Consider the following 19,130-nt stretch of genomic DNA (forward strand, 5'->3'; position numbering starts at 1 on the left):
GCTCCTCCGCCCCCTTATTTAATAACCTCAGTCAACACAACCACAGCCTTGTCTCAGCAGAATTAGCTTCACTGTGCTCATAAACAGCTCATAAACAGCTGTCTGTGCACATAAACAGCTGTCTGTGCTCATAAACAGCTGTCTGTGCACATAAACAACTCTCATAAACAGCTGTCTGTGCTCAGAAACAGCTGTCTGTGCACATAAACAGCTCTCTATGCTCATAAACGACTGTCTGTGCACATAAACGACTGTCCTGTGCACATAAACAGCTGTATGTGCTCATAAACAGCTGCCTGTGCTCATAAACAGCTGTCTGTGCACATAAACAACTGTCTGTGCTCATAAACAGCTGTCTGTGCTCATAAACAGCTGTCTATGCACATAAACAACTGTATGTGCTCATAAACAGCTGTCTGTGCACATAAACAGCTGTCTGTGCTCATAAACAGCTGTCTGTGCACATAAACAGCTGTATGTGCTCATAAACAGCTGTCTGTGCATATAAAAAGCTGTCTGTGCTAATAAACAGCTGCCTGTGCTCATAAACAGCTGCCTGTGCTCATAAACAGCTGTCTGTGCATATCAAAAGCTGTATGTGCTCATAAACAGCTGTCTGTGCTCATAAAAAGCTGTCTGTGCTCATAAACAGCTGTCTGTGCACATAAAAAGCTGTATGTGCTCATGAACAGCTGTCTGTGCATATAAAAAGCTGTCTGTGCTCATACAAAGCTGTCTGTGCTCATAAACAGCTGTCTGTGCATATCAAAAGCTGTTTGTGCTCATAAACAGCTGTATGTGCTCATAAACAGCTGTCTGTGCTCATAAAAGCTGTCTGTGCTCATAAACAGCTGTCTGTGCACATAAACAGCTGTCTGTGCATATAAAAAGCTGTCTGTGCACATAAACAGCTGTCTGTGCACATAAACAGCTGCATGTGCACATAAAAAGCTGTCTGTGCTCATAAACAGCTGTCTGTGCTCATAAACAGCTGTCTGTGCATATAAAAAGCTGTCTGTGCACATAAACAGCTGCATGTGCACATAAAAAGCTGTCTGTGCTCATAAAAGCTGCCTGTGCTCATAAACAGCTGTCTGTGCATATAAAAAGCTGTCTGTGCACATAAACAGCTGTCTGTGCACATAAACAGCTGTCTGTGCTCATAAACAGCTGTCTGTGCTCATAAACAGCTGTCTGTGCATATAAAAAGCTGTCTGTGCACATAAACAGCTGTCTGTGCACATAAACAGCTGCATGTGCACATAAAAAGCTGTCTGTGCTCTTAAAAGCTGCCTGTGCTCATAAACAGCTGTCTGTGCATATAAAAAGCTGTCTGTGCACATAAACAGCTGTCTGTGCACATAAACAGCTGCATGTGCACATAAAAAGCTGTCTGTGCTCATAAACAGCTGTCTGTGCTCATAAACAGCTGTCTGTGCATATAAAAAGCTGTCTGTGCACATAAACAGCTGTCTGTGCACATAAACAGCTGCATGTGCACATACACAGCTGTTTATTGTCTATGTACATAAACAGCTGTCTATGTACATAAACAGCTGTCTATGCACATAAACAGCTGCCTGTGCAGTGTGCACATAAAAAGCTGCCTGTGCTCATAAACAGCTGTCTATGCACATAAAAAACTATCTATGCACATAAAAAGCTATCTGTGCTCATAAACAACTGTCTGTGCTCATAAACAACTGTCTGTGCTCATAAACAGCTGTCTGTGCTCATAAACAGCTGTCTGTGCACATAAACAACTGTCTGTGCTCATAAACAGCTGTCTGTGCAGTGTGCACATAAACAACTGTCTGTGCTCATAAACAGCTGTCTGTGCAGTGTGCACATAAACAGCTGTCTGTGCTCATAAACAGCTGTCTGTGCTCATAAACAGCTGTCTGTGCACATAAACAGCTGTCTGTGCACATAAACAGCTGCATGTGCACATACACAGCTGTTTATTGTCTATGTACATAAACAGCTGTCTATGTACATAAACAGCTGTCTATGCACATAAACAGCTGCCTGTGCAGTGTGCACATAAAAAGCTGCCTGTGCTCATAAACAGCTGTCTATGCACATAAAAAACTATCTATGCACATAAAAAGCTATCTGTGCTCATAAACAACTGTCTGTGCTCATAAACAACTGTCTGTGCTCATAAACAGCTGTCTGTGCACATAAACAACTGTCTGTGCTCATAAACAGCTGTCTGTGCAGTGTGCACATAAACAGCTGTCTGTGCACATAAACAGCTGTCTGTGCTCATAAACAACTGTCTGTGCTCATAAACAGCTGCCTGTGCAGTGTGCACATAAAAAGCTGCCTGTGCTCATAAACAGCTGTCTATGCACATAAAAAACTATCTATGCACATAAAAAGCTATCTGTGCTCATAAACAACTGTCTGTGCTCATAAACAACTGTCTGTGCTCATAAACAGCTGTCTGTGCTCATAAACAGCTGTCTGTGCACATAAACAACTGTCTGTGCTCATAAACAGCTGTCTGTGCAGTGTGCACATAAACAACTGTCTGTGCTCATAAACAGCTGTCTGTGCAGTGTGCACATAAACAGCTGTCTGTGCTCATAAACAGCTGCCTGTGCTCATAAACAGCTGTCTGTGCACATAAACAGCTGTCTGTGCACATAAACAGCTGCATGTGCACATACACAGCTGTTTATTGTCTATGTACATAAACAGCTGTCTATGTACATAAACAGCTGTCTATGCACATAAACAGCTGCCTGTGCAGTGTGCACATAAAAAGCTGCCTGTGCTCATAAACAGCTGTCTATGCACATAAAAAACTATCTATGCACATAAAAAGCTATCTGTGCTCATAAACAACTGTCTGTGCTCATAAACAACTGTCTGTGCTCATAAACAGCTGTCTGTGCACATAAACAACTGTCTGTGCTCATAAACAGCTGTCTGTGCAGTGTGCACATAAACAGCTGTCTGTGCTCATAAACAGCTGTCTGTGCTCATAAACAGCTGTCTGTGCACATAAACAACTGTCTGTGCTCATAAACAGCTGTCTGTGCAGTGTGCACATAAACAGCTGTCTGTGCACATAAACAGCTGTCTGTGCTCATAAACAACTGTCTGTGCTCATAAACAGCTGTCTGTGCAGTGTGCACATAAACAGCTGTCTGTGCACATAAACAGCTGTAAACATAAGGCAGCGCTGAATATCAGAAACCAGTGGAGCTGTGACTCTGATATACAGGCAGCTGTGACTGCTAGACACCAGAGTGCAGGAGGTGCTACTGTACCAGTTAATAAATTAAGTAGCTTGAGATTTGACGGAGCTTCTAAGTCAGTTTATATCTGTCTGTGGAACTTCAAATAGAGTTAAACCCTAACCCTGACACTGAATACAACCGGATTCTACTTCAACCCTACATAACATAACATTCAGGGACGATTAAGTGCAGATCGATAGGATTTCATTGATGTGTCCTGCACCATTGTTTTACGAGAAACAGATGTTCCGCCAAACAAACAAGAACCATATAGTTACAAATAGTAATCAAATCCTACAAATGCATACATTAAAATAAACAGCTTCTCCATTCCTAGTTTCCATGCTCTCCCAATAAAAAGGCCCAGATTGAAAACGTTCTCTCTGAATAACCATTCCAACTTAACATAATCTCCTGACCAGAACAACTCACGCTTCCTGTTTTGCACTTTCTCAAATAAAGCAGTCTTAGTTGGTTCCTGACCTTCAATATGTGAGATGACAGTTCTCAACTGGGCACACACAAGTGCATTCATTTAGCATAATAAGCTGAAAGAAGCCCATCAATTCTTTTAGCGTGTCTTGTAAACCCCTTCTGAAGATTCAAGTTATTTTGAGGGATAAATCACAACCTGCATTATACAATTTCACCAAACTAGCATGCAAAAGTAATGGCATTTTGTCAGCTATATGAACTCAAGTTACCTACAGTAATAACCTACACTAATATACTTTAAAAAGGTATTGTTTTTTTATGTTGTGCTATCAATCGTGTCAGAGAGATTTTCTACCCCCAAACTGTAGCCTAACATTACACTGTGGCAGCCTCTGTCTTTCAAAGGAGTCAGCATTATGGCAGAGACATTATTGACGTCCGTATCCATGATCGATTGGATGGATTAAAGGGTAATCATTATGGTCAAATAAAAGAACTCTAACACCTAACTAAGCCTGACCTGCAATTCAGTATTTATTAACTCACACAGACCACCTCAGCCAATGTATCATCATGATTCATTAAATATACTGCACTTTCCTCTTACTGTCAGACAAATAAAGCAAAGCATACTTCAATTTGGGTGTTCAGTGGAGTTGTAGGCTATTTTGTGCTTGGCTAGCACTCGATCAAACACAACGTGGTTCCTTGAGGTTCAAATAAGGAAATTGCTCAGTTTCATTCTTATTTTGTTCATAGAAGTTTGCACATTCAATGTGAGACTGTACAGTAACAACTGATATATGATCAGAGGAAAGTCTCTCCAACTGAGATGCTGGCACAAAGTATGGTCTATTGATCTGGGGGTCCTTGACCTGTAAAGGTCAAGCACCCCTGTGTTATCGAACAAGATTACAAAGATAACGGGTGCAGTAAATAGAGAGTGTTACTGCAAGAGGGCTGGCGGTCTGGGTCTTAAAATAACAGGGACCCTGAGTGTGGGCATGTTTCCTTTCCAGCATGGTGTCTGGTTCACCATTGTATCCTGCTGTATTTAGACTGGGGCTAATGTCACTGAGGGACAGCTGCTTGATCACAGCTTTACAGCTCAACACTGCTCCTCCTCTTGTCAGCTGATTATTTTTTCCTGGAAACTCACAAATATGGTTCAATCACAGATATCACGTGCTTTTCAGAGAACACAGTAAATGCCAGCTGAAATGATGTGATCTATGCTACCCTTCTACTGTACTTTCGAGGGGAGATTTGAGAGGGCATCTTACCCATGGTGGTAAATCGGAGGTGGTAAGACTCTGTTTGACACTTCTTTCCTCCTGCTCAAAGAAAGCCAAGGCTCTACTCAGGCGGCTGTCCTTCCCTCCCGAGTTTCTCCTCCACCAGAAAAAGATGACAAGTCCGATCAGCAGCCAACTGAAGCTGAACTCAAAATAACCCAGGGCGTAAATGGGGAAAATGAGCACAAACGTTTTGGCGAACTGGACCCAGGTGTGGGTCAGCTCGCTGGTCGAGGACACCGGCGTGTCATCAGCCGGTGAGGAGGGGGCAAAGTTGGGGCTGCGCTGACCTGGGCTACTCGCTGAGTTCTGCCCGTTCTCCTTGGGCACCGCGGGGCTTGCGTTGTGCGAGTGGGCTCCTCGTACCGCCGTCATGTTGTCTCTGGACATGTCCTGACCTGCTGCCCGACACGGCCACAGGGAGTCTGTATTCACACTGCTAAAATGCACCGGGGAGAGTCGCTTGCCATGTGGGAGCGGGTCGCACCGTGTCCAAAACTGTCACGTTGGTTCACCTGCATACCATCCCATCCCATCGCCTTCGGGGGAACGATTGACTATTTTCTCGCATTTACGACTCAATCCGTGGAGAAAAAATATCGATTAACTAACTATACATTGGTTGTCTTATTAGCCAGTCCATTACACACAGCCGTAGTAGTTACTTGCCTCTGCTCTGCCTCTATACACATGCAGTGCCTCAGTCTGTCTCTACAGCTCCAAAACGCACAGGCATGCTGCTGACCGTGCGCTCCTCCTGGAGCTCTGCTCAATGGCTCTGACTGCTCCTAGCTAAAGAGTGCAAAATAGCGCCACCTGGCGGTCACTAACGGTAAACACACTTGGTGGCTTGATGGACAATTTATTTGTAGACAGTGAAAGCTAAGTTAACTAGCTACATTCCCGAGGAAATTAACAAATAAAACAATACCTAGACTACAACTGGCAATATAATGCAAATAAATAAACAAAATGTAGCAGTGCTAATAAATAAGTTGGGATTGTCTGGATTGATTGGAGGTAAGGATTGTCCTTTTAACGTTAAGGTAATGAAGAGTAGCCTACAGAAACATCGATCGACATACGCATTTCATCTCTAGTAAACATTTGAGCAATAGTAACAGAGGCATCAGAGGCGTTGCATTCCGTAGTTAAAATTACGTATGCAAGAAAAGTTAAAAGAGGTCGATCCAACATATTTAGACACAGTTTCCATGGTGATCGGCTGTTGATACAGCGATTGCTCTGTTACTGATTAATAAGGCTGTTGTCAAGGTGATGTGACACGTTCTCCTTGGTTTCGACCATCTGCGCTTGCGCACTGGAAGTCTATCATCATGGCGGCGTCAACACAAAACCATAAGCTTACTTTGATCGATTACTGAAACGTTTTAGTGAAAGCCTCCACGAGAACATGCATAGGGACAAGGTAATACATTCTCTCTGTTTTCAGCGTATGTGTGCTAAAGCTGGGAAATACACTGACTGTTATTTTAACCAAGAAAGTATCATATCTCGTGTGTTAACCGTTAGGATACCTAACATTAGCTTAGTAAATTAACGCTGTTATTTTGCTATTTTGTATTTGCTTGTTTGTCTTATTATTAAACATAGATGGTAGCCTTGCTAGTGCATTGGAATGGATAATAAATAAATGGTTGTGGGATCTTGTTTATTTAGAAAATAACCAAGGAAGACACTTGGAAACCAGATGACCTAAGAAGACACATCCGGGTAAATACGAGTTTGGCATGACAAAGACAGCAGTGCAAAAGTTGATGGATGGAGCTGCATTCATTTATTACAGAAAATAATCATATTCAAAATTATATAGTTACCAATATGATGTTTTTGTTTGTTTGTTTTTAGGATGGAGGACATGGGGACGACTATGCCAGGAGGCGAGATGAGACTGAGGGGAAACGCAGGGGCGGAGAGTCTGCAGAGAGGCGCCACAGAGACCCAGACAAGGAGTCCAGACCAGACAGAGACAAGCACAGGGAGCGGGACAGCATGAGGGAGAGAGGGAAACCACAAGACACAGAAAAAGACAGACATCTAGACCGACGGAAAGAGGGCTCGAGGGACAGGAGAGAGGATAAGGACGTGAGAGACAGAGAGAGGAGAAGAGACAGAGACACAAACAAGTACAGTGAGGAGTACAGAGAGAGTAGGGAGCGGAGGCGGGACAGACAGGAAAAGGAAACTCGGGAGAGGGACAAGGAGAGGAATAGAGATAAGGAGAAAGAGGGGGTGAGGGAGGGAGAAAGGGGTGACGAGAGGGACCGGGACAAACAAAGGGAAGAGAGAGACAGGGAGAGGAGGAGAGAAGAAAGGGACAGAGAGCACAGGAGCGAGAGGGAGCGAAGGAGACGCGAGGACAGCGGGGAAGGAGGAAGAGAGCGGGCACAAAAGCATGACAGAGGGAGAGACGGGCACCGGGAGAGAGAGCACCCGAAAGACAGCGAACAGCACAGAGATGAAGCCCAAGACAAAAGGAGTGACAGAGAAAGACGAGAGAGGCACGCGGACAGAAAACATTCTGAGCAAAGGGAGGAAAGAGGTAACGTTGCAGCACAGCAGTGTGTTCACCTAGCTTGCTGTCCTCACAGGTTATGCTTAAATATTGGACGGCACTATCTCTATTGTTCTGATTTCTATTTTTCTGATTTCAGGTTACAAAGAAGAACGTAGGAAAGACAAAGATGAGCGAGAAAGGAGGCACAAACATGTAAGCATCTTCAGTAATGTCAACTGTATCTCACAACAGTATCTCTGTTCTGTATTTGAAATGAGAGAGATAAACAAATAACCACATTAAAATACAAAACACTTTGGCTCTATTCACAATAAATCCTATACCCAAGGTTCCTACAGTTGTGGAAATATAAACGTGTGGGGAAATATTGTGGTAATTTCCAGGTCTTGCTAAGTTTGGAAACGGCACAAAAGTATGTAAAAAATGTTGTAGTGTCCTGGTATGCATACAATTACACATTTTCTGTGGTTTCGGACCTGTCATCTCACATCTTCTGATAATTTTTGCTGCCAATAATAATAATAATCTGTGTTTTATAGAGAGATGTTAGTAGTAGTTAGTAGGGCGACTATCAGCATAAATAATCAAATGAATTTGTTTTTTTTATGGATTTACTAGATTGACAATTGAATCTTGCATACCACAGAGGGTAGATTCCACACAACAGTAGTTTACATCCAGTAATAGTTGACACATTTTTAAGGTCAGTGTGCTGCAAGAAAATATGTTGAGAAAACCTCTAATCTTGTAAAATTGTGAGATTGAGTCTAAAGATAGTAAAAAAAAAAAATGTGTGGGGAAAAAAATAAATTTTAAATGTGGAGATCTTTGTGCGTAGGGCTGGAAAATATGGTTGAATTCAATATGATATCACAAGGATTTTTCCCCAATATCGATATGTGTATAGGACGATATGGCTCACATAAGCACGTTAAATAATCAAATTAATGTTCATCATATTGAACCGTTTGGGAATGTTTGTTGTGATGTCAAAATAAACAGAAGTCTCACGTAACATTCCAACCACCATACTGCATTTTTTCCTGAGTTTCTAAATAAAATGTGCTTGTTCTCATCAGTTCAGACAGCAGAATTGTGCGTCTCATCACAATAATCTCACTGAAAGACGGTCAATTGTCCAGCCCTATCTCCAGGATGAAACGCTGGAGATAGTTAAACACAGGGAGAGAAGGCAGCGGGAGGAGGAAGACCCAGACAGGAACCACAGAGACAGGACCAGCACCAAGAAGCCAGCCTCTGAGCCAAGTCACAAGACTAAGACTGCAGAAACAAAGGTTGGTATTCCTGGGCCTTTATCATCTTTATCAAGAGTGTTTCATAACCTTTCTGTTGATGGTTCTCTGATGGATTCTATTCTATGAATTTGTTCTACTGTATATCTTGTTTTTTTGTGACCCAGGAAGTAGTGATTCTCTCTGAGCCCTTCCCAGCTAGTGTGAAAGATGTAGGAGACACAGAGGAGCCTGTAAAAGATGCTAGTTTTCATGAACCTGCTCTGCCACTTAAAGGAAAAATCCACCCAAAACACTTAATGTGTAAAAAAAAAAAAGCTATTTGTGATGTACCTTGCATTTCTGGGTCTATTCCGTGTATTTATCATTCCTGTGTCTTTTTTACGACACAAAGAGGTGTGCATTATAACCCGACGTGCAAATTAACCGATCTAGTGTGGGCTCTTTTTAATGCGTGCTGGAAAAAAGCACAATGTTTAATGATCCTCTGCTTGAGCATCTGTCTTTTTACGCTCACTTTGACGCTTCCACTCCCTCTCTTGCATGCTAACGGTCTGTGTGTGTGTGTGTGTGTGTGTGTGTATGTGTGTGTGTGTGTGTGTGTGTGTGTGGAGAGTGAGAGAGAGAGAGAGAGAGAGCGCTCTCTCTCTGTCTCTCGCTCTATCTCTCTCTGTCTCCCTGCCAAATCTATCAACCCGCGGCCCGGCAGCAAATGCTTGTCCGGGCCTGGTGGTTGGGAATCACTGGTGTAGAGGAGGAAGAACCAGAGTGATCCCTGGGGGGCGCCAGTGCTGATTATTTAGATGCAGGATGTGATTTTCCTGTCTGTCAGGAAATTTATGATCACTGATATCTACAGTAACAGTGCAAGAGTATTCCGGGATGTATTTTTTTGAATTTTTTCCTCTGCCACCATGAAAGCAATCGTCAAATTTCAGATCTTCAAATATCAGATCATGGCTGCTCATAACAAGCTCACTTTCAACTAAAAGTATCTACATTCTCTGATTGGGGTCTTTGGGGAACTGGTGATGACTTTCATTTATCAAGCAACTATTGTATGTAGGCTACCATATGCTGTGCACAGTCTGTTCTTCCACTTTTAGTCTTTACTATCTTCAAGCAAGGCATGTGTTCACATTCATCATCGTTCATGTATTTACTTCAATATTTATCAACATACAGTATATATTGTGTATATATATATATATATACGTAAGGGATAATGTATTGTGAGCCGGTGATTACTGGCGAATCCCGCTTAGAACACGGCCTACAACTAAATCATTCAATAATCTGACAAAAATAATTATTCAAATAGATTTTTTAATAGCGTTTTCAACGACAAAGCGGTTTCATTCGTAATTGGCACACAAGACACCACAGCTGCAACTGGTTGGCCTAATTAGTAGTGTTTGCTGACAAAAGGCTCTTATCAACTGATTAATCCAGGTGTGGCAGAGCAGCGGTCGGTTGTCGAGAAATAATGACCGGTGAATCTTGTTGATTGACCAATCAGAATCGAGTATTCAAGAGAGCTGTGTTCTAAATATATATATATCACATCCGCAGGTTGCCAACAACGAAGATTTGGCTGAAGACCAAGGTTATGGTGATCAAGATTATGAAGATGATTTTGAGGTAAAATAATGCTGGCTTCTGATTGTGATTAGTACCTAATTCTTGTAACTAATGGGGGCTTTTTCATAATTTCTCATTGTTCATTTTGATGTTTACATTTTATTTGTTTAATTGTACTTTTGCATGCCTTAAATGGATTCATTTTTCAAGAAAGTGGTGAGTATCTGATTTGTCATGAGGAAACATTACATTCATGTTTATTCCTGCAAGATGCAAATTTTATGTTCATAGCATCTTAGTCATTTTGTTATTTTGCATTGAATGAGGAATGAGTGGGATTTCTCTCTTCAAAGGATTACGAGGAGGATTTCGAGGAGATGGATGATGATGAGAGTGCCGCTGAAGGCGAGGATGAGAAGGAGGCACAGCATCCACAGGTGAAAGAAGAGCGGGAGGAGCTTAGTGCTCGAAGGAGAGAGGAGATCAAGGCCATCCAGAGAGCCATGGACGAGGAGAACGAGCGAGTGGGAACAGCTCAGAGCAGACAAAGCACCGGTACAGACGAGGGAGACAGAGGTACATTTCTACACTGTCTGCTAAGAGTTATTGGGCAATATCTCACGCCCAAGTTTTAGTGCAAGGGCAAATCTTTGCTAGTTTTTAGCACTCAAAATCTCCCTTTTTATCTTTTTAACGTTTGCCCATTTTACAATTGATCCAAATCTCTCTCACTATTCTGTGGATAGGGTCCGAGAAGAACGAGAGAGAAGGAAACAGTCGAGGTTCTCAGCGCGGGAAGTTTATCGACTTTGTGGCCGCAAGGCAGCGTGAAGTCAGCAAGAAAGTTGCCACCAAACAGAAGTAGGTTAGATTGAGCAGAAGATGCTCATGTTCATGTTAAACAGGGAATGGAATCATATGAATGGATGGATACATATTGAACAATATTGGCTAATATTGTTAGTAATGTATTATAGTAATATTGGCTAAATTGTATTGTATTGTGGTTTGGGGCGTTTTTTGTTGTGTTATTTAGTCAGCACTTCTACAAGGATAGAGTACATGAAATTGTTGGTGCGACTTCATCCAATACATCTTTTTTTTGTCTGACTGCAGGAAACGCAGTACGGAGCTGCTTCGCTTAATTGATCTGGATTACTCGATGACATTCTCCCTTCTGGATCTGCCACCCGTCAATGAATATGACATGTACATCAAAAGCTTTGGAACTGCAAACACCAAACAGGTCAGTGTTTCTTTCCCTTGATTTATTTTACACAGACGCCCGCATGCAGTTTATCCAAGAGAAAAGACAAATATTCCATGATGCAACCATTTTTCTCAGTAAAAATGAGGAATTCTTGCTTGGCAGGCATACGTTCAGTGTAATGAGGACAACGCAGACCGGGACATCCAGACAGAGGAGATAGAAGTGTGTGAGAAGTGGACGCAGCATCCTGCAGAGAGCAGTGGAGCCTGTGGGGGTGAGGGAGCACCACGGTGATTCTCAACTCTTTTGTCTGCATGTACAGTACATTCATTAATGGTGTTTCCCATGTTGTGACAGATCCAAACCTTTCTCAAGAGGCACGAGATAAAAGCATGAGTGAAATGAACATTGATTCACAACGTCTGGCAACTTTTTTACACTCAGCCTCACAGGTATTTCTTATTTTACAGTTACAGATATTTTGAGCTTCCCTTGGGACCTGTTGCCAATACTGAGTCTTGTGGTGTGTTATGTCTGTATCCAGGTGATGGTCGTGCTGTTGGAAGAGGACCGAGCTGAGAGAAAATCACTCAAGAAGCTAAGGACTCAAACAGACACGCTGTCCTTCAGCGATGGCACTTTACAGATCAACACTAAGCTACCTTTTCTTTATGGTACACATCACAACCATTGATATGTCCTATTCCTATTGTTTCAATAGTAGCCCTAGCCCTAGTCAACCCTATTCCCACAAGTATTTTATTAGTTGTTGGTAGCAGTTCATAATGAATAGAAACAGGAAAGAGAGTATAGAGGGAAGCAGCAGCACAGCATGGACCCAAAATGAAAACCATGCAGTTGCAAGTAGATGATATGATCTGCACTTTGTTGTTTCACCAGGACATTAGTTATTGTTCAAAATATAGTAGGATAGTGACACACACACACACGCATGCATTCACTGCCATGGTCTTCTGCAGTGAGAATAAGTCTTGTAGTTCCTATGAGACAACTCACACAATTACCTGCTTAGCAGTAAGGTCTACAGTATATTATCCAGGTTGTCCATGATTGTAACTATTCCTATGAGAAGAATATTAGAGGTAACTTATTTTTGTCCCATCATCTGAGACAAGCTCAATCACAGGCAGATATTGTTGAGCTTATTCCCCCCGTCAGGATTTTTAATAGAGAAATTCTCTTCTCACCACCCTGGGCTTGTGGGGCTTCATCTCATTCAGGGACGCTTGAGATGCTTGATGACACTTTCCCTACTCACTAAACCACCCTGCTGCTTTTTTGTACAATACAATATAAGGCAGTGCAGGGAAAACAAGGAAATCGTACCATGATCTAGAGTTGAACCTATGGGATTACAGTATCTGGGCGGTTCCTCCTTTGGGACAATAATTTTTTTTTCTTGACTGCAGGTCGTCACGTCAGCCTGGTGCACTTCTCCCAGGTCCAGAGACACACCATGATGTCGGTCCACAGCCCCACAGCCAAGCCCAGCGCCGTGCGCCTCGACAGCTGCACCATCATCTGCATCTGGAACATCTGGGAGCCTTCCCGACCGCAGAAGATCCTTGTCTACGAGTCTGAGGTCACCTTTGTCAGTTTGTGCCATGCTTCAGTTTCAGCAAATTAGGTCCAGTTTTGTGATGAATGAAAATATAATGTTATATAATGTTGAAACTTGCTTTCAGGATGTCACTGAGACATCAAAACCTCCACCCCTCAGCTTTTTGCTCATAAGGCTTTGTAAACTGTATTACCAGACCAGAGATCTATATTTTGCCCAGGTGTAAGTGAGCATAACTTCTTCTTCTTGTTACCATAATAATAACTTGTTTACTATTTATTTAGCTGCAGTGGCTCCTAGAAAGTGTCTCCACTGCAATTAAAAAAGAATTATCCAAAAAAGAGACATTCTAAAAATACACACAGCAGCCGAACCGAATTCACCCCACAGTCCACTTCTATACACAAGTGATAGTAATGGTAATGCTCTGTGCTCCAGGTGCGGTGTTGCTGCTTCAGCCCTGGCAAGGCCATACTGGTGTTTGCAGGCACGTCGGTGGGCTCTGTGGTGCTGTGGGACCTAAGGGAGCATGCTAGTAGCCACTACTGCCTGAAGATAGGGGATGATGAGTGGACCTTCCGACACCCCACCTTCTCCACCGGTAAGTCACAGACGGTCGTGATCATCTGAATTACATTTATTTTGTTTCATAGACTTTGACTGGTGGAGTCCTTTCCATGGCTCACTCTTTGAAACATAGAGGTACGACCGGTACGACATACTAAAAGTATAACAATCTCACTCCAAAGTTCTCATTCTCCACTGTTTTATGTGAAGCTTTCAACCTTCTACCAGCACATTAGGAGCTCTTTACTTAAAGGAAAAACCCACCCTTGCATATTGTGTTACACTGTTAAATATCAATCTGTGATGCTTAAGTTAAGTTAAGACATTCCAGTTATTTCGTGATCAAGTGAACCCACTTTCCGTCAACCTGCGTTGTTTACTTCTAATTAAGTTAATAAGTTAAGTTTAATAATGTTTCCCAGAATGACTTTTGATAACTCCCAAATAAGGGACGTGAACGGAACTGTGAAGAGCAATAGCGATATGACAGCAGAGCGAGAGTTTTCACATTCGAGAAAAAACTAAGAGTTGCACCACTTACTCAAAACACGTTGTGGCTCCATATCTATTGCATTCTGGTCTATTGAGTCTACTGTTGGTAGAGAAATTGATATCTGATTTATTTCTCCCAGTATGATTATCGAATGTTGGTGCAAGGGTACTGACAGACGCTGTATATTTTGATTATATAAAGCATCCCAGTCTGGCACTTGTTATTCTGTGCTTTTGTGTATTCTGCTGTCTTTACTGCAACCCTAGCAGAAAACAAATGGCAGAGTCAACCAGCAGCAAACATCGTGACTTTAGATGAGTCTGCTGTTCTAGACTGTTGTGTGCACCACCCCCTCCACGCCTGTGTTTCTCTCACTGAAGGTTCAGAGGTCTGTTTTGATGATTCACGGTGTGCTGATCCCCTCTTGTCTGTCACCTTGTCATCACAGACGCCGTGCTGGCTGGCTCAAGTCATTCATCCTCAGTGAGCTCTGTGGAAGTGGTTCCTTCCACTCGAGCAGGGGGACAGAGGCCAGAGGTCCCTCTGTTGGCATCTGAGGAAGGTAAAGGAAGAACGTTTGTTTGGAGGCACCACATTTTTCCAATTTAGAATAATAGTAAAGACATCAAAACTATGAATCAACACAAATGGAATTATGCAGTGAGCAAAAAGTCTTCATCAAAACTATCTTATATTCTTATTCTTTAAAGTAGCCGCCTTTTGCCTTGATGGAAAGGCTTTGGAAAGGAATTCATACACAGGCCTCAACTTCACTATATACAGTAGATTTTCTAAGGAACACATTTCAAGCATTTAAGCAGAATCATTTAGATCAGGGATGGGCAACTTTGATGATAGAGAGGGCCACAACAAAAATGTCCTCGCTACCAGAGGGCCAGATTGTGACCGTGCATTTCCACCAGTAGCCTACTGTAACACCATCACTCCCAAATATAGCTACTAATTTGATGAAAAGGACTGGTAATCCAAGTATATTATACCAACAGTTATATTTTTCATATTCAAATTTAGTAATTCTTCCATTCAGATGACACCAGAAACTTTGCTCTAGCTTTAAAACAGCCCGCGACAGAAATTTGATGGGGTACATCACACAAATATGTCATATTAATCAGATTAGTAATGTTGCATGTGCAATGTGCATCCTGGATAATAGTTTGTTACAATAGTGTTAGCTCAAATGCTAACGTTAAACAGTATGTGGATGGACAATGCTAACACCATTAGCGCCATGTTCTGGGATGTACAGTAAAATAAAAACACAGATTTGGGTGGTCTAACCAAACCTAACCAAAAACGTCCGCCTTGTTAAAAAAAAAAAAAAAAACGTGCAAATTGACCCAGGGGCCACGCTGAGTGGGGTCGGGGGCCGCATGCCCACCCCTGATTTAGATCAAAATGGCTTTAAGATAATGAAAAACATAGTGCATTCAATCATGTGTGTCCAAACGTTTGACTGGTAGTGTACTGTTATGTTTCTTTTGTTTAGAGTTGGCTTTCTATTCTATTTATTTATTATTATTAAATTATAATAATATATTATTAAATTATTTATTTATATTTATTTATTTATTTATATTTATATGTTATTTTGTTTCAAATTCCAGAATCATCTGGATTGTCATTCCAGTTGGCTTCTCTGGATGAAAATGCCATTTTAAATTTCTGGGTAGGTTGGGAAACTCACAGTATATGCTAGACATTGATTGAGTGACACACACACACACACACACACACACACACACACTGACACGCAGCACCGCACCGCACCGCGCACACACACGCACACACAGGCAAGTTATGCCGCTGTGCCACGATGGACCACCGTGACTTCCTATCTTTCCCTCTAGGTGGTGGTAGAACTCCCTAAAGCGAACGATGCAGGTTCCCAAACAGACTTGGGTGAGTCAGTCATGTTTGAATGTGATCCTTCTTTTTCCAAGAATGTACTTGTCCACCACACACATGCAGTACCAACTTCTACCTCTCTCTCTCTCTCTCTCTCTCTCTCTCTCTCTCCCCCCCCCACACACACACTCTCTCCCATCTTGCAGGGCTCAGGCCTGGGGGCAAAGTGAAGTTGCTTCACAGTTCCTCCCTCCTCACTGCTGAGAGGTGAGATGGATTGATAGTTTTGTATGGTAGTGATCATTTGTCACTGCCAGCCAGCGGGACCAAAATACCCACAATGTCTTCGCCCAGTGCAACACAGCTGCTCTGTGCGGGTCATATGATCTTGTTTGTTATGTCATGTGCGCTGTTGTTGTCACCTCTCTGTGGTCGTATATGTACAGTGTGAATGTGATGCAGTGTTTGTTTTTGGCTGGGAAGGTCATGACCTCTGGGATGGACATTCCCTCCCTCTCTCTCTGCCCTTCAGGATATCACCAAGAGATGCAATGAAAACAGGCCCATCACAAACGCTTGTGCTCAAATTCCTACCAACTGATTCCAATCATTTCTTCATTGGCACTAATATGGTGAGCATGTTCTTGTCTCTCATAGTATGTTGTAGTATGTTAATCCTTTTAAAGTTTTCAACAAAGTATGTGCCAAACTGTCCCACAATTGCTTAGTGTCTGATTTTGTCTCAGTGTACTAATGTGATTTTTGTCGTAGGGTCTGGTCAATCATGGAACCAGCCACGGCTTGAAAGCTCTGCCAAAGTTCTACAGGTTTCTGGAGGTTGGAGTCCGACCCGTTGATGTCTGCTCAATCCACTTCTCACCCTTCAGGCAGAACTTGTTCTTGGTGAGAGTGCAACTGTTTAACATGAAAAGGATGTTTGTGCGTTCCTCTAGGAAAGGGACAGCTTCTCAAAAGCACTTATGGGGCTGGCAGGCATTTAGTGCTGTGCTCAGAGGCCCAGAAGCTGCCTTCATCCTACATTGTGTTGTAACTGGTGTCCATTCCAGAGTACATCATTACACAGCTTCAAACATGTGCACTGTGTGACGTCTTGTTTTGCCCGTGTGCCAGGTGGGCTGTGGGGACGGCAGCATCAGGCTGCATGCGGTCAGTCATGAGCAGCCTGTGGCGCAGTGGAAGAGCAGCACGGCTGGAGAACCGGTGCTCTGTCTGCAGTGGGCCCAGACCAGGCCTGCAGTCTTCTGTGTGCTGGACGCAGCATCTAACCTCCACATATGGGACCTGCTGAAAAATGACTCGGAGCCTGTCATTACTGAAAGCCGGCTGAGTGCTGACAGGTAACCCCAGACTGACAGAATGATGGATGTGTGTTTTTGTCTAAAGAATCTGCAGTAAATATATAAATAGCACTAGATTATTAATACATAATGCATTGTACATTGTCTTTCCTCTTCTCAGGGTGACGGCTATGGCTGTGTTTGGAGACTCAGGACAACAAAACACATATTCAGGAATAGCACTGGCACATGAGTCAGAAGCAATAGAGATGCAGTATTTCTCCAAGAGTTTCACCGTGCCCAGTTCTGCAGAAGAGGAGAAACTGGACAGTATGATGAATGAAGCCTTCTGAAATAGTCCTGATAGGGCTGTGCTCATACTATGCTGCATACACTGTTTAGGGTAGACTCTACAGTGTAGAGGTAAAAGCATTTGCCTACCACCGCGGAGATGCGGGTTCAATTCCCAGTAGCGGTACTTCCGGGTTGGTCAGATATTCCTACAGACACAACTGGTCGGGTATGAGTCCTGGTTGCTGCACTAGCAGCGCCTCTGGTCCGTCAGGCACCTGTTTGGGGGGGGTGGAGGGGAACTGGGGGGAATAGTGTTAGCCTCCCACGCTCTACGTCTTCCTCGGTGTCAGGTGAAAAGAAGCGCCTGGTGGCTGCACATGTATCGGAGGAAGCATGTGCTGCAGCTAGTCTACAACTCTCCTGGGGGGTGACCAACGAGTGGGGCAGCAGGAATTGGCCAAGTACAATTGGGGAGAAAGTTGGAGAAAAATCCCCAAAAGAAAAATGTACTAAATGTACTAAATGTTTCAACTTTAGATGAGCATGAAGATCCATTTACAGTTTTCTTCACAGTCAATATGAATGTTTATTATGTAAAATATTTATGTTTTTCTTGTACTTTTGATGCCACATTCTTCACTCATATCCCACAAAAAAATCTGCATAGCTAGAAAAATACACACAAATACATTGCAATCAAAATGTATAACTAAATACCAAAGAATACGGGGAGCAAACTAAACTTGTAAATAGTCTGGATGTGATGTAAATATTAATACATTTTGATCACTACTATAAAATATTTGTATTATCTAGTTTTTTATACAATAAACTGAGTATATCTGTGGTTGTGTTAATGACATTTTTTTTCTGTAATTGGTGACTTATAACTCATAGGTCACACACACACACTTAATGTATTTTAATTTTAATAATTATTTAAAATAATTATTAAAATTCGAAGCAAGGTTTTCCAATATCATCTGGGGGTAGCAAACTGCAACGGGGAAAAACGTTTGAAGCAGTCTGACCCTGCCGCCAGCGACCCGTTGCCTGGCAACTGAGTTCCTTCCGACGTGACGGCAAAAGATTTCAGCTATGGGATGTGAAACTACTAACCTGACGCTGCCAGATCGATGAGTTTGCTTCAAATATCTGTTTCACAAACAACATCCATCTGGATTCGGCCAAGCTACATTGCTGAAGAGGGCGGTCACTTTTTTCAAGCTACTAGGCAGGTGATTGGATGGACCGTCTGTCTGTCACCGTCTGGGCTCGCCAGCGCCAACCAATCAGATCGACTTCCCTTCATGACGTAGCAGCGCCTGATCAGCTAGGACTACAATTGCTAATAGTTAGCATGGAGGTCGCAGATTTTTTGCTGTTTTTGTAAGGTGAATATTGGGTGCAACCATTGACTATTCAATTTGCCAAAAGAAAGAAGAATTACTGCAGATGTCTGA

General features: G+C 42.6%; 2 protein-coding genes across 2 annotated transcripts in view; one reads left to right on the top strand and one right to left on the bottom strand.

Moving 5' to 3' along the window:
* Positions 1–5,371, bottom strand: part of esyt2b (extended synaptotagmin-like protein 2b) — a gene marked incomplete at its 5' end in the record, with an annotated part of 44,058 nt that extends 38,687 nt beyond the window's left edge. Inside the window, one exon of the mRNA XM_083663349.1 lies at positions 4,970–5,371. Within this exon, the coding sequence (XP_083519475.1) occupies positions 4,970–5,371 (402 nt within the window). The remainder of the gene's footprint in view (positions 1–4,969) is intronic.
* Positions 5,372–6,395: 1,024 nt separating this feature from the next.
* dync2i1 (dynein 2 intermediate chain 1) lies at positions 6,396–17,760 on the top strand (the record flags this gene model as incomplete). The annotated part of the gene is made up of 22 exons (XM_083663350.1): positions 6,396–6,410; positions 6,851–7,544; positions 7,657–7,712; positions 8,675–8,815; positions 8,941–9,006; positions 10,346–10,414; positions 10,708–10,930; positions 11,101–11,215; positions 11,471–11,600; positions 11,727–11,838; positions 11,922–12,016; positions 12,109–12,238; positions 12,995–13,167; positions 13,585–13,747; positions 14,655–14,768; positions 15,835–15,896; positions 16,078–16,129; positions 16,282–16,342; positions 16,608–16,707; positions 16,847–16,978; positions 17,207–17,433; positions 17,555–17,760. The coding sequence occupies 22 exons, from the start codon at positions 6,396–6,398 to the stop codon at positions 17,724–17,726; spliced, it is 3,102 nt and encodes a 1,033-aa protein (XP_083519476.1). The 3' UTR covers positions 17,727–17,760.
* Between the last annotated feature and the right edge of the window lie 1,370 nt (positions 17,761–19,130).

This window comes from Poromitra crassiceps (genome assembly GCF_964638095.1).
Source record: "Poromitra crassiceps genome assembly, chromosome: 2".
Lineage (NCBI taxonomy): Eukaryota > Metazoa > Chordata > Actinopteri > Beryciformes > Melamphaidae > Poromitra > Poromitra crassiceps.